This window comes from Passer domesticus, chromosome 1 (assembly GCF_036417665.1).
Source record: "Passer domesticus isolate bPasDom1 chromosome 1, bPasDom1.hap1, whole genome shotgun sequence".
NCBI classification, from domain to species: Eukaryota; Metazoa; Chordata; class Aves; order Passeriformes; family Passeridae; genus Passer; species Passer domesticus.
In genome coordinates, this window is record NC_087474.1 from 102,962,772 (window position 1) to 102,976,689 (window position 13,918).

Genomic DNA, 13,918 nt, shown 5'->3' on the forward strand with positions numbered 1-13,918 from the left:
ATCCCTCCAGCTCCCGCGTACAAAGAAGTACAAACTACAGCCCCTGTCTCTTCCCCACCAAGGTGCTGCTCCCCCCCTCCCCGTCTCCCCCCCCTCCGCCCCAAGCCCCAAACCCCCGGAGGCAGCCACGCGGGGTGTTTTAAATCCGCGGCAGGGCTGGAGGAACCGCTCCCCCCGCGGCGATGCTTCCCGGCGGGTTAACCCCTCCCCTGCCGTGCCCGCGGCACCCCAGCGCGGGAGGCGGAGGGTGTTACCTGCGGAGCGCCGGGGTGCCTGCTGCTTTCTCCGCGGCATTGCTGCCGCCGCCGCCGCCGCCTCGCCGCCCGCCGCCGCCGCCGCAGAGTTTCCACGCAGGACTCCTCTTCCGATCCCCCTCTTTTCATGCAGAAACAAACACACAGCCGCGCACGCACACACACAAATAAAAAAAAAAAATAAAATATGGGGGGTGGGGGGGGGAAGGAAGGAGGGAGGGAAGGAGGGAGGGGGAGGAAGGAGAAAAGAAAGCGGATTCAACTTCTAATTCTGCCTAGGAAGAGCGAGAGGGAGGGTGGGGAGGAATGGGAGAGAGGGAGAGGAGGAGGAAGGAGGGGGGGGGAGGAAGGAGAAAAAGTTTGGTCGGGTTCTCCTCTCGCCCGGTCCGGGTTCCCCCCCCGGGTCAGCTCCCGGCGCGGCGAGCGGGGTGCGCGGGGCGGGGGGGAAGGTGGGGTGTGGGATGAGGCAAGCCACAGACTGGTGACAGGGATGCCAATTTCCGCCGCCACTCCAAAAACTTGCTTAGGAAATGTTTTCATTTACAAGGTTAATTTTTCCTCCCTCTCTCTCGCACACACTCTCTCTCTCTTTCTCTCTCTTTAAGTTCCTTATAAGACAAAGCTCTTCAGTCCTCTCGGCAGCAGCAGCAGCAGGGAAGATGCCAGTGGAGATGTGCAAAATAAATAAGATTTGATCAGTTCAATCTGTAGCCCAAATCCATTATCTTTCTTTCGTTCCTTTTTTTTCTCCTCCTTTTCTCTTTCCCCTTCTCCCCCTCCTTTCCTTAATCACTTCTTCGTCTTCTTCTCCTTCTTCGCGGTGGAGAGCCGAGCAAGCGGCGGCGATGAGACGGTAAATTCAGTCACTCCCCCCCTCTCAGGCTTTCTCCGAGATCAAAGAGTCTCAAAGCGCAACTTTCTCGCTCGCTCGCTGGCTTGTTTCAAGCTCGTGGATTTGTGTGTTGTTGTTGCTGTTGTTGTTGGGGGGTTTTTTGTTTGTTTGGTTTTTTATTGCGTTGGTAATAGTTTGCTCATTGTGCAAAAAACGAGGTCGATCCAGTCTCTCCTTCTCCTCCCAGCACTTAGTCTAAGAGCAAGGAAGCAAATCATAAAAAGGAGTAAAGCCCCCATACATACATATACACCGGATGGGAAATGTCAGTCACTCCTCCACCTTCCAAACAGTCACAGATCAAACAGTGTCACCACCGGAGAGGACTACTTTTCTCTCTTGCTCTCCCTTTTTTTTCTCTTCCACAAATCGAAGCTTCTTCTGCTACTAAGTATAATGCAAACACATTTTTTATCATGGATTTTTTTTTGCTGATCTCGATCTGCAACAGAAGAAAAAAAAACCCAAAAACCAAAAAACAACACACACACAAAAAAAATTTGCCAAAACCAAGAAAAACCCCGGAGAGTGTGTGCAGAGAGGGAGGGGGGGAAGAAGAAAAGACATTCACTGAGTGGGACAGATTAACGTGAACTGTCCCCCCCCCTAAACTCCTGGGAGAGAAAGAGATCCACTCTCCCTCTCTTCTCTTTTCACTGAAATATAACACACATTCGGATCCCAGGGCTCTCAGACAGTCTCAACTGATAGACAGACACATCGAGCTGCTTTTCCTGCTTCAGTTTGTTACTCCTCCTCCTCTTGCCCACGTCACCCTGACAATTACAAATAGGTCTCACACAAACCCATACCTGTCAATCTTTTTAATTGCTTTGTTTTCATTTTTTTCCCTTTCCCAGAGCTAAACAATATGACAAAAAAAAAAGTCTTAATACAGCACGGCATAAAAGATTCCTCATGTGAGACACGCGTTGAGGGGGTTGTTATTATAATCCACTTGCTGAAGTGCTGTGCAAGACGCATGTGCTGATTTAACTTCAGCAAAGGTCTTCTTCCAGCAAACTTAAAAAGAGAAAGAAAAAAAAAAAAAAAGAGGCAGGCAGGAGATGATACTTCGCCGTGGCACACGTCTACCCAGCATTGAATTAAAAATGATTTATGGGAGATTACAGTTCATCCTTACTTTAAAATACCAACAGATTGCAGAGCGAGAAGCGCAGCATATGAAACATACTGCTAATACATTTTGCACAGTATGTGTCTGGGGATTTATATAATGTTAGCTGCGAGAACAGAAGGGTTCTTCCCTTTTTTTTTTTTTTTTAAGTCAAGAAAGCAAATAAAAACTACCCAGCTGATTCCTAAAGGAAAGCACTTGGAACTGCAGTTTTGTTCTTTTCCGGGCAGAAGGGGATTTTCTTTCTTCTTATTACCGCACAATTAAACATTGAGCTGTTTATACTGGTAGGATGGAGTTAATTCTGGGAACTACACGCGACATCAATGCAACATCTCTATTATATTGCCTTTCTCCACGCAGTTGCACCAAGTTGGGATTGGCGGCTCTATCACAACACTGACTTCGGTCCCTTGACCCAGTTGATTCCCTGCGCAGGTTCCCTTACCCAAACGTAACCTACAGCGAGAGATGACTGATTTTTTTCTTCTTTTCTTTTTTTTTTTTTTTTAAGAAGAAAGAAAGAAGCAAGGGGGGAAAGGGAGGGTAAGATTTTCTGGCAGTATCAGGGATCGGGGGAAACCCCTGCGACCCAAGCAAACTGACAGCAGCCTGTTACCCTTCCCCTCCCGGCAGGACGGCGACGGCGGGAAGAGCTTCTCCCGTTTAAATCCCCTCCCGCGGCAGGCGCGGAGCCGCCGCCGTCTCGGGGTTGATTCGTAGCACCTTGCGAGGAAGTGAAACGTTTCGCACGGAAGGGGCGGAGCGTCCGCCCGCGGGCAGCGGCTCCTCGGCGGCGGCTAATAACAACATTAGGAGATTAGCTGCAACTTCTCCCCACTTCTCTAACCTTTCCCGGCCGATAATTTGCCGTGCTTTCTTCCCACTCTTTTTTTTTTTTTAATTACTCCTTTCTATTTTTTTTTTTTTTTTGGGTAGGGAGATAGATACCTTCTTTTGGTAAACTAAAGAACGGAGCGGGGCGGGGGGTTAATCCGAGGCGTTTCTCTCTGTCCGTCTGTCTACCCCCCTCTCCCCCTCCCCTGTTTTTAAACCCCTTAGTCAGAGGCAGGGTGCAAACTAAAAGCCACCACCACCACCATCTCCTTTAGGAGATACTGCGGCCCTCGCTGGCAAGGCAGGGCAGGCAGGGGCTGGCGGGACGGACGGCCGCGGGAGCGGGCCGGCCTCGCCCCTCGGTAGTGCCCGCGGCGGCAGAAGAGGAGCGGCTGCTGCAGGGGGACCATCTTGCCGCTGCTCCTCCGGCGGCGTCTCCGTGCAGCGGAGGGACCGGCTGGGAGGGGAGGGAGAACCTGCTGCACGGGGGTTTGTCTGTTTACGTACACACATAGCTGCGAGCGGGGAGTTTCTCCTGCCGGCGCGTCCTGCGAGCTGCCTGGAGAATCCCGAGTCGGAGCTCTGCCGAGCGGGGCGGGAGAGGAGAGCCGAGGCAGGGCATGAGTTTTAGCGCGAAAAGCGGCGCTTCGCTGAGCTCCCGGGCAGCGCGGTGGTGGTGGCGACTGCAGCCGTCCTGCGCCGCGGCAGCTCCTGCCGGCTCCTTCGGTGGCAGCTGGTCGCGGCCCATCCTGGACATGTCCTACTCCCGTCAGTTTCTGGATTTCCAGGGCTCGTCCATCCCCAGCTCCATGAAGAAGCTGGTGGTGACTAAGCTGAGCCAAAACTTCAGGGAAGCGGTCACCCTGCAGCAGGACTCGCCCGTGCCGCTCCCGGGAGACGGAGACCTCCTGGTCAGGAACAGGTGAGCCCCCGCCCGCCCCCCCGCGCCCCGGCCCCGCGGCCCCCGCCGGCTCCTGGCGCCCTGTGGCCTGCTCTCTCCCACATGCTCCCTCACTTCGGAGACCGGCTCCAAAGTTGTACCAGCCGCCATCTGGCGACTGTTAATTTCATTTTATTGTTGTTGTTTTGAACGGCTGGTGCTACAGCTCTGTCACCCTATCCACGTGTGTGGGGGTGACACTTCCTCCTCCTGTGGCGGGGCTGTGTGTGTGTGTTTGTCTGTCTGTGCGCCTGCCCGAAGGAAGAGAAAACACCCCAAGGCCCCTGTGCCAAGGGGGGGGGCGGGGGAGAGGGGGGGAAGAGGCGAGTGTTGTGTTCGGTGAGTGCCAAGGAGAAGGAGTGAGACGGAGGGAAGCGCTCGCAGGGCCCCTCCCTGGGGCCTGCCCGGGCTCGTTGCACGCACGCAGTGCCCGGGGCATGAGTGTGTCCCCGGCGCACCCGCACAGCGCCCCGGCATCGCGGTGTGCGGGCGGCCTGGCCCGGCCGCTGTCTCCTCGGCGCGGCCCCGCTGCCCCTCACGCCGCTGTCCGGCCTCGCCCCCGCGCAGCCGTGACTCGCCGGGGAGGCCGCGGCCGGGCCCGCCGCCCGGGCAGCCCCGGCACCACCCCCAGCTCTGCGCGCCCAGCGCGGGCGGCGCGGCGGGGGCAGGGCCGCCCTCGGCCTCGCCGGCAGGACGCGGGCCTGCAGTTGTTGGTGGCTTTTAGAGAGGAGCCGGCTCGGGCGAAGTGTGAGGAGGTGACATTTTGCTTAGCATAATACACCGTAAATCCCACGTCCGGCGCGGTGACCAGCTCGCCGTGAAATGAAGACTCCGAGGACAAAACGTGCCTCCCCCCACAGCTGTCTCCATAAGACCTGTTTGTTCTCGGTGCCTCCTTCCTAATGCCGTCCTTCCTTGCGCTAAAACTAAATCTTTTGAAGTTCAGGGGTTTCTCTGCTCACGAGGGGAAGCGGAAACTCCGTGAACTTTGGAGCAGACTGCGTGGCTGGCACGGGAGAGAGCAGCGCTCTCAGGTTCTTGTCAAGCAAGGAAATCGTAGTAACACATAGCTTGCCATGTTCGCCGTGGGAGATTAAAGATATTAAGCAGCACTAAGTTGGCTTGAGAACAATGCTGCGATGTCTGCTAAGGCAGTGTGTGACTGTGTGCGTATGTGTGACATGTATGTGTCCATACGTAACACACAAATACAGGGCGAAGAAGGGATAAGGAGAAAGAACAGGGATTCTTCCAGGAGCTGACAATAAAGCTGCTGTGGCACTTTAATTCGAGGGTGACATCTCCCACTAGGATTTCTGAGACCAAAATTCCCTCTAAACCTCAGAAGTGTAAGACACTGTGTTGCTGCATCCACTAATGACTGAAACAGTAATGGCGTGCAACAGCCATCCGGCTGGAGTTAAATTCCTTTCTGTGGAAGAGGTCGAAAGACTCGAGATACAAGTAGCAAGTACTCTACTTGGGTGATGCAAGGCAGAGCGACATCCTTGTTTCTCAACTCCCCTCCCTCCCACACATGCACTTGGAGTCTTTCTCATCCCACTCCCCCGTCTGCCCTCCTGTAAATTTTTTTAATTTATTCTTTTTTTTTTTTTTAACAGCTTCCAGTGTAACTCTTCCCTTCTCCCTCTTCTCCCTCTTCTCCCTCCTTTTGCTGAATGGGTTCTCTGGGTGCTCATGGGACATGCACACTTCATGGTAAAAGGGTTCATACCACACTAAAGGCAGGAGCTGGTCCACAGATTCAGGCAGGCAATTTCTGGGCTTTAACACATCAGCCTGTTACACACATGTTCCTCTACTGGTAAACATGCATGTGTGGGGATGAAGGGGAGGAGGAGGTGAGTGGTAAAGTCTAGATGTAGAGTTCATACATTTTGTATTACTTGTGACATTTCTTCTCCCTTTACTGTTCCTTTCTGAAGAATATCACAGAAGACACTGAATTACGTTACTGTAGAACATTCACTGTGTACAAGCTGCAGCACGAAGCAAGTTCTGAATGTTTTCCCCTCTCTCTGTCACTCTGGGGAAGGACTATCCCATCCTGAAAGGATGAGTCCCTGACTATTTAGTTTTTTAAAAAAACAACCAACCAAGCTCAAATACAACTCTACATTTTCCAATAGGTAGAAGCATACAATTAAAAACAAAACAATGAAAGACTTGGGTTCCAAGAGGGCATTTACAGATTTGTTCATTTTAGTCCCAGTCACGCCCATGAATAGTATTAATTGCTTTGAGCTTTTCATGCAAAACAATCGTCATTCACCACAATAAAATCTGGTTTGGGATTTATGGGAATAGGAAATTAAAATCTGTGTGTGGATAGATATTTTAAAATAAGATGCAGTTAGGGGAAACTTTCGTCTGCTTTAGAGAGCTATGCCAGCAACTCTTATTTCTATTTTTTTATACAGAAAAAAATAACCCATCTTTTACTCAAAAAATCTTTCAGAATGAGAAATTAATTTAAGCTTTTTTTTTTTTTTACATTGATTCTGTGTAGGAGAGAAAGGGGAGGGGAAAAGGTGGTAAATCCTTAGTGAAGCCGTTTAAGTTCCGTATGTCCGTTTGTCCTGTTTTCTGGGGGGAAAAGAGGGGCGGGTGTGGAAGCAAGGGTTTTCCATTTCATTGCAGGAAAAGGGCCCAAGGCTGTGAAGGTTTGGTCCTTCTTAAAGTTGTTGGAGGATTTTCGAGATTTTATTGATGAAGTGACACATTTCATTGCCAAAATAATTGTAAGAATTTACTTTTGGGCTGGGAAATGGGAACAAAGTTTATAGAAAAGGGAGTGAGAGGAGTTGAGAAAGTTTCTCTTTTTGAACCAGGGGACTAAAGGCATGGATCACAGTGGGAATAGTGGAGGGCTATTCCTGCTGGGTGTTTGGTCTAAATAATGTTTTTCTTGCATAGTGCTGGTTTGGAGGACTTTGTTTTGTCTGTGTTTAAGGCTGTGATGCTGGTTTTCGGTGTCTCACTCTTTGTTGTGGTACACAAAACAGCATTTCTTCCCCCCGGCAGTGTCCTCCTGTTTTCTATAATAAACAGTACGAGGGGTTTCAACACTGTTGAGTATAAATAAAACGGGTGACTCAATGTGCATAATTATTTCGAGAAAAGCCAATCTCAGGCTTTTTTCACACCCTGCCTCAGGTTTGCATCTTGAAATGAAAGGGCAAAACTCAACTAGTAACTTCTAAATTAAAGGGCAGATTTAAAATAAGAAAGTGAATGAAGGCATCATAAAAGATCTTGAAGGTGTCTTAAAACCCACTAGCACCCCAAGTAATTGTTTCTTCTGTGCTCTCTACTTTCCTCAGTCTCAGAAGTTAGTAAACTGATCTTCAACTTGTAATTCGTACTTTTTCCTACTTTTAAAAGCAAAATAATCTGTGGAACCACACGCACATCCTACCACCTCACTTCTGTCAGCTGGAATGACAAGGCAAATTAGACACTATGTTTTAATCCAGACGGTGCGTATGATCATTTTAATGTGCAAGGAATCTAAGACTAAACAATCTTGTTTAAAAAAAAAAAAAAAGAAAAAAGGGGGGGGGGCGGAGGGGGAAGAAGCCCGTACAACGCGACCAGGAGTTTTGAGTTTGCACACAATAAAAAGGAGGTTTAAAAAAAAAAAAAATAGGGGGGGAGGGCTAGACAGCAGGCTGCGCTGATTAATAGTGATGAGCCCAGAAGCCCAGGGAGGATCATTTCCCGTGGCACAGCCGCCCCGCAGAGACGGGGAGGGAGCGGGAGTGCGAACACGCGTGTCTGTGCGTGTGTGCACGCGTGAGTGTGCGGGGGCAGGTGGGCGCCAGCCCCGCGGAGAGCCCGCGTCCCCTGCCCGGCGCGGCGGGAGCGGCCGGGCAGCGCCGAGTTGCGCCGCGGCCCCCGCAGCCGCACGCACAAGTTGCGGTGCGGCCCGGGCGGGGAAGGGCTCGCATCCTCTCCCGCTGCAGAACAAAAGCAGCGGTGCGTGTGCTGGAGCCCCGCTCGGCAGGCGCCTGGCCCCCCGCACGACTTGCCCCTTCCCCGCTCGCAAAGTTTTTGTCCTCGGAGTGCTTGGTTGTTCTACCTGCCTTTGTGCTGCGGCCGCCACCGTGCAGCGCCGGGAAGGGGAAGGTCTTAAAAGCAGCGGGGCTCGTTCTCTGTGGCTGCGCTGCCTGCCCGTGCCGGGTGCGCTGCCCCGGCCGCGGGCACGGCTGCTCCGCGTCCTGCCGGGACACAGGCGCGCCGGGAGCGTGAGGAGGGAGGCCGAGCCCCGCGGGGAGCCGGGACCTCCCTCGGGCTGGCCCTGCAGCTACCGAGAGCCCCGGCTGGGCGAAGCCTGAGGCCGGTGAGGGGGTGAGCATAGCTCCCCACAGCTCTCACCCTCCGCTCCCCTCCCCAGAAGTTGGGGTGTAAGAGCGGGAGGAGGCTGGTGCAGCGCGGGCACGTCTCGCCCGGCGCCCGAGGGACACGGTCTGCCTCGGAAGCTGCAACTCCGTTACCAATTTTTGTACATCTTGTAGCGCTCCTGTGCCGGAGTCAGCGCGGAGCGGGATAATAGGAGATTTTTTCTATCTGCGGACAAGACGTAGGCATTTTTTGTTGCGGCAGAGCGGCGAGTTAAAGGAAGGATTACCGAGAGCTACAGTCACTTTTACCTGTTTTATGCATGGATATGTTTACGCTTACGTGTCTTTTTATACATAACATTGGTGAAAGTTTGAAGCTCCCCATGCTGTAAAGAATGAAGAATATCAAAAGGAGCAAAGCGGTTTTAGTTCTCCTCGCTCTATGTGCAAGCAATTTAAAATTACACACATATACGAGCTGAGCTTGTTGCTAACTGCAACAATGAAAAGTGCACTGTTTGCCTACTTCTGCAGCTTTTGCATGGTGTCAAGTACACCTTTTAGGTTGTCACATCCACACATAGTAACAGTCCTGGCATTTGCTGTTTCATGTGTTTCTTTTTTACGTTTTCCAGTTAGCAGAACCTTCCCCAGTCTCTCCTCTCTTGCCTTTGTGAAGATAGTTACTTTAAAAAAAGATCTTTGTATTTGAGCTAGATCATAACTTTGTCTTAGGCATTATCTCCTAGTGCTTAATCGAGTTTTAAGAATATCTTTATCTTGCTCTTAAAAAAAAATTGCCATCCATTTTCACCTGTTAGAGGTCAGTAGGACTTGATATTCAGTTTTACAGTTTTACTCCTTCTGTGCAAGGTTGTTTTGATGTGTTGCAAGTAATTTATATAAAGAAAAATATTTTAATGCTGACATTAGCTACATCAAAAGGCAAATTTGCTGTAGTGACTCCATCAATTAAAAAGTACTTGCCTACAGTAACATGACCTTGCAAATGACATCGATGGTTAATATGATCATTAGTCATTAACAGTATTATTATATTCAAAAATATAAATTTGTTGCCAGAATCCACATATTCACTGCTCTGCATGTTTCATTCTTCTGTGTTTTCAAATCTTGTATGAAGTGGTCAGTTAATTTTCATGCTTTAATCATTTACAGATTTATTTTCAGCTTCTTTAGTTTGGTCAAGTGGATCTAGGGAAAATATAAGGGCTTTTGTTTTGTTTTGTGTTTGGGTTTTACTTTTTACAGCTTTTTGTTGTTTCTTTTAGTTTAGAAAATTTGTAATTCTAGAACAACAGAATGGCCACTATGGAAGTCTGATGAAAGTAATCTTTGGAGTCTACTCGTTATTCAAATATACAGATAATCAGAACAAATCTTGTACTTATTTCACAAATTTGAATATAAGGTTTCTCATACAATGAAAACTGGGTAAGGAGTAAATCTCGTTAAAACATTTTTGTTTTCTTCTAGATTTGTCGGCATCAATGCATCTGACATAAACTACTCAGCTGGTCGATATGACGCCTCAGTTAAACCCCCCTTTGACATAGGCTTTGAAGGTGTGGGTGAAGTGGTAGCGTTAGGACTCAGCGCTAGTGCAGATTACACGGTGGGTCAAGCTGTGGCCTACGTGAAAGCAGGTTCCTTTGCTGAATACACAGTTGTGCCGGCCAGACAAGCAGTCCCTCTACCCTCAGTGAAACCCGAGTTTCTCACTTTAATGGTAAGTGGTGCGACTGCATACCTCAGTTTGAAAGAGCTGGGAGACCTGTCTGAAGGCGAGAAGGTTCTGGTGACAGCAGCAGCTGGAGGAACAGGCCAGTTCGCTGTGCAGCTTGCAAAGAAGGCAAAATGCCATGTAATTGGAACCTGCTCCAGTGATGAAAAGGGTGGCTTTCTGAAATCCATTGGCTGTGACCGTACCATCAACTATAAAACTGAAAATGTCGAATCTGTGCTTAGGCAGGACTACCCCGAAGGTGTGGATGTGGTGTATGAATCTGTTGGAGGAAAGATGTTTGACTTGGCTCTCAATGCCTTGGCTATCAAAGGGCGCTTGATAGTTATTGGGTTTATCACTGGCTACCAAAACCCCACTGGCCTCCAGCCCATTAAAGCAGAGTTTTTGCCAGCAAAACTATTGAAGAAGTCTGCTAGCGTCCGGGGTTTCTTCTTGAACCATTACTTTTCTGACTACAAAATGGCTCTGCAGCATTTGCTCAAGATGTATGAAAGAGGAGACCTGGTTTGTGAGGTGGACTTTGGAGACATGTCTCCTGAGGGCAAGTTCACTGGCTTGGAATCTGTATTCCGTGCTGTAGATTACATGTACATGGGAAAAAACATTGGAAAAATTGTAGTTGAATTACCTCACTCTGTCAACAGTAAGCTGTAAAAACAGAACAATGATATAAATCAGAAGAGAGAAAATGGGCACTTTATGCCTCAGATTTACTAGAAACAATTTATTTTTTTAAGTTTAATAATGGATATTATATTAAAGAACAGCATTAAAGTGTTAATAAAAAGGATGGGTTTGTTGGGATTTTTTTCGTTTGTTTAGTTTTATTTTCTTTAAAGTGTTTAAATCAGTGGCTATAGCAGGGACATAATGGGCCTGTGTTTGATATTGTCACTTAGGTTGGCATGAGACAAGAACATTGTTCTTGACAGAATAAGTCTTGATGCAGAGGCAGATTTAGTCTGTCAGCCTGATTTGATAAGACTTCATCTGTAGTTCAGCTCAGAAAAAAAAATCTTTCAGCAATTTTGATTCCCTGATTTAAAAATAAAATTGTTAGAACAAGAATAAGTAAAGAGTTGTATCTTTGGGTTGCTCTATTAATCTTTTGAAGTTTCTGGGAAAAAAATGCTCTTGATTTTCTGTCACAAACATGATAATCATAATTCAGTTGGATCATGGATCATCGTAATATTCCTTGACTGGTTACACAGGGAAATTTATCCTCCAATTCTGACATGTCAGTAATATTAAGCAACTTGACTTTTTTTTTCCTAATCCTGTCTTTCATAACTATAAACAACTGCGCAATTTTCTTTTAAATCTTTAACTACAAGTTGCAATATAGTCTCATTTTGTTGCCTTTTCATTTTCCACTGTTGCTGTTTATTGTCCAGTCTCCCCTTTAGTCAGTATTTAAAGATTATTGGAATGGGATTTTGAGACATGTTATTGTATGTTCATGCCCTGTATATTTTTTGAAGATTAAATAAAGTTTTAAAAGCTATTTAAATATGTGTGGCATTTATTCATAATTATATGTTTCTTGATGACTAGCCCTTTTTCAGATATTCTGTTTTTCAGAGTTATTTGACTGATCATTCTTGAAGGGACTTCCCATAATCAGGCCGCTACTTCTACTTTTACCAGATACTGCTTCTGCAGAAGCCCTCTTACAAAGAGCAGGACCATTTTAAATCTATATTCACAATACCTGGTACACATACTGATGCTCAGCCATAGATTTTCTATTGGGTGCAGTTAAAGGGTTTTGTAAAGTTTCAAAAATTCTTCCTCACCTAGTGAATATTATTAATGGTATGTACAGTGGGAATTCCAGCTAGAAGCATAATATTTTCCAGAACAATAAAATACTTGAAACTGCTTGCTCTACATCTTTTTTTCCATAGCAAACTTTTAAGATCATAAAGGCCAATTTTGCCACATCTTTTGAAATTACATTCATTTGTATGCAGTTGAAGAGATGGAAATTTCCTAAGATCATATGCCTCATAATAAACATAATGATAGACTGATGATGGCTAGGACTTGAAGGAAAAAATCCAAGGTAAACTTAATTTTAGGGCATTATTCGGGACTGACTGTGCACAACATTTTTGATTGTAACACAGGAAAGCATAGATTGTATGCAGTAATAACATAAATTTGCATTACTGAATACAATCTTAATGTAAATTTTTAGTATATATGTCATTAACATCATCAAGAATTGTGTACAATGGAGAACTGTCCCTTTCTTGGGCCGTGCCTGACTACTAGGTTTAGTCTCACTTTGGTGATTTTGGGTAAAGGTGGAATGGATTGAGTCTTTGTGATCATTTTTCTCTCTTACTCAAGGGGAGCATCAAGCTGCCTTGATTTCTGTTTTAAGTAAGATCTGCTGATAGAAACATATTTCCTTTTTCATCTCTGATAATAATAATATTGTGTTGTGTTTGTGTTTTGCATAATTAGGAAGGTATATTGGCCTTCCAGCTGAATGCTAGAAGGATGTCAACACTCAAGTACCATACAGAGCATTCAAAGTTCTCAGCATTTTATTCCTAAGCATGTGTGATGTCTTTCCTTGATCAGGGATAAAGTGAAGTCTTTGGTCATTAAATGCATCTTAAAAAAACAAAGTTGGTTGGGATGTACCGTGGCAAAATTTAAAAAGAAAAAACCAATTGGTTCCATCTGTGATATGTACAGAAGAGTTGCATGAGTAACACTTTTTTTCAAATTAAATTCCTGCAGTCAAATGCCAAAACCATCCAAGTGGCCCAACTTTCAGATGTGTTGATCACTGTCAGTTCAATAGATTTGGTGTTTCTGAGGCAGTGAATTCCATATGTTTTTGTCATAGAAAATTCCTCCTCTAACAGGATTTTGTTTGGACATACATTCTACTTTGTTTTTAATATGTTACTTCATATATAACATTGCATAATACATCTGCCCCAGGCTTCTTCACTGATCAAAATAGGAGAAGAGAGGGACCTTTGGAGGGTTCACACATATATATTCAGATATGACATGTTGTTCATTTTAATTTTGGCTTCAGATTGTTGTTTAGCACTTTCATATGATCACAGCATTAATAAAAGGTTAACATTGTTATATGCATAACTTGGATAGCCAATGTACAAATTTCATAGCCCTTTTCAGTTTTTAGGTTAGGCTATGGTCATTGGACTTGTCTTTTTCATGGAATGTTTATGTTAAGCTGAAAGGGTAGCTCAGGGTCAATGATAACTCTTGATAACAGGGTCATGATAACTCTTCCATGAATGAATATGGGATGAAGAAATAATTTTTGTTTTTAAAGATACAACTTCTATGCTTCAAATTGCTGAAAGAGAGCATTATCAATGGAGAGAGGGTGAAAAGTATTTCTTAAACACTCAGATAAGGGCTTTTTGATGAGTTTTGTAATAAATTTTGGCTTGCAGCTGGGGGAAAAACCCAATTTTTCTTTATTTAAAAGTACATTCTGCAAACTTACAGTTGTGGGAGTAGGGCTGCCTTTGAATTAGTAAGCTATGATGGATTTAAATAATGTTTAAATATTAGATGCCTAGGAAAATGTATATGGCATGCACACACTGAGAGGTTTAAATGATGATAGGACATTGAACATACAAGGAAAAGAAATACTGTAGAGTCACAGCAAGGGATTAATAACAATACACTTAATATGCTTGCAGAAAAGGTGTATTAAAAGC

At 46.3% G+C, this 13,918-nt stretch overlaps 2 protein-coding genes across 2 annotated transcripts in view; one reads left to right on the forward strand and one right to left on the reverse strand.

Moving 5' to 3' along the window:
- Positions 1-2,821, reverse strand: part of TSHZ1 (teashirt zinc finger homeobox 1) — a 57,857-nt gene extending 55,036 nt beyond the window's left edge. Inside the window, exon 1 of the mRNA XM_064431932.1 lies at positions 255-2,821. Within this exon, the coding sequence (XP_064288002.1) occupies positions 255-294 (40 nt within the window). The 5' untranslated portion in view covers positions 295-2,821. The remainder of the gene's footprint in view (positions 1-254) is intronic.
- A 242-nt stretch (positions 2,822-3,063) lies between these two features.
- PTGR3 (prostaglandin reductase 3) lies at positions 3,064-11,706 on the forward strand. The gene is made up of 2 exons (XM_064431949.1): positions 3,064-4,043; positions 9,923-11,706. The coding sequence occupies exons 1-2, from the start codon at positions 3,742-3,744 to the stop codon at positions 10,845-10,847; spliced, it is 1,227 nt and encodes a 408-aa protein (XP_064288019.1). The 5' UTR covers positions 3,064-3,741; the 3' UTR covers positions 10,848-11,706.
- Positions 11,707-13,918: the final 2,212 nt, after the last annotated feature.

Coding starts and splice junctions, on each gene's coding strand:
- PTGR3 (XM_064431949.1), top strand. CDS start 3,742: ATGAGTTTTAGCGCGAAAAGCGGCGCTTCGCTGAGCTCCCGGGCAGCG. Junction 4,044..9,922: donor GACCTCCTGGTCAGGAACAG/GTGAGCCCCCGC, acceptor GTTTTCTTCTAG/ATTTGTCGGCATCAATGCAT.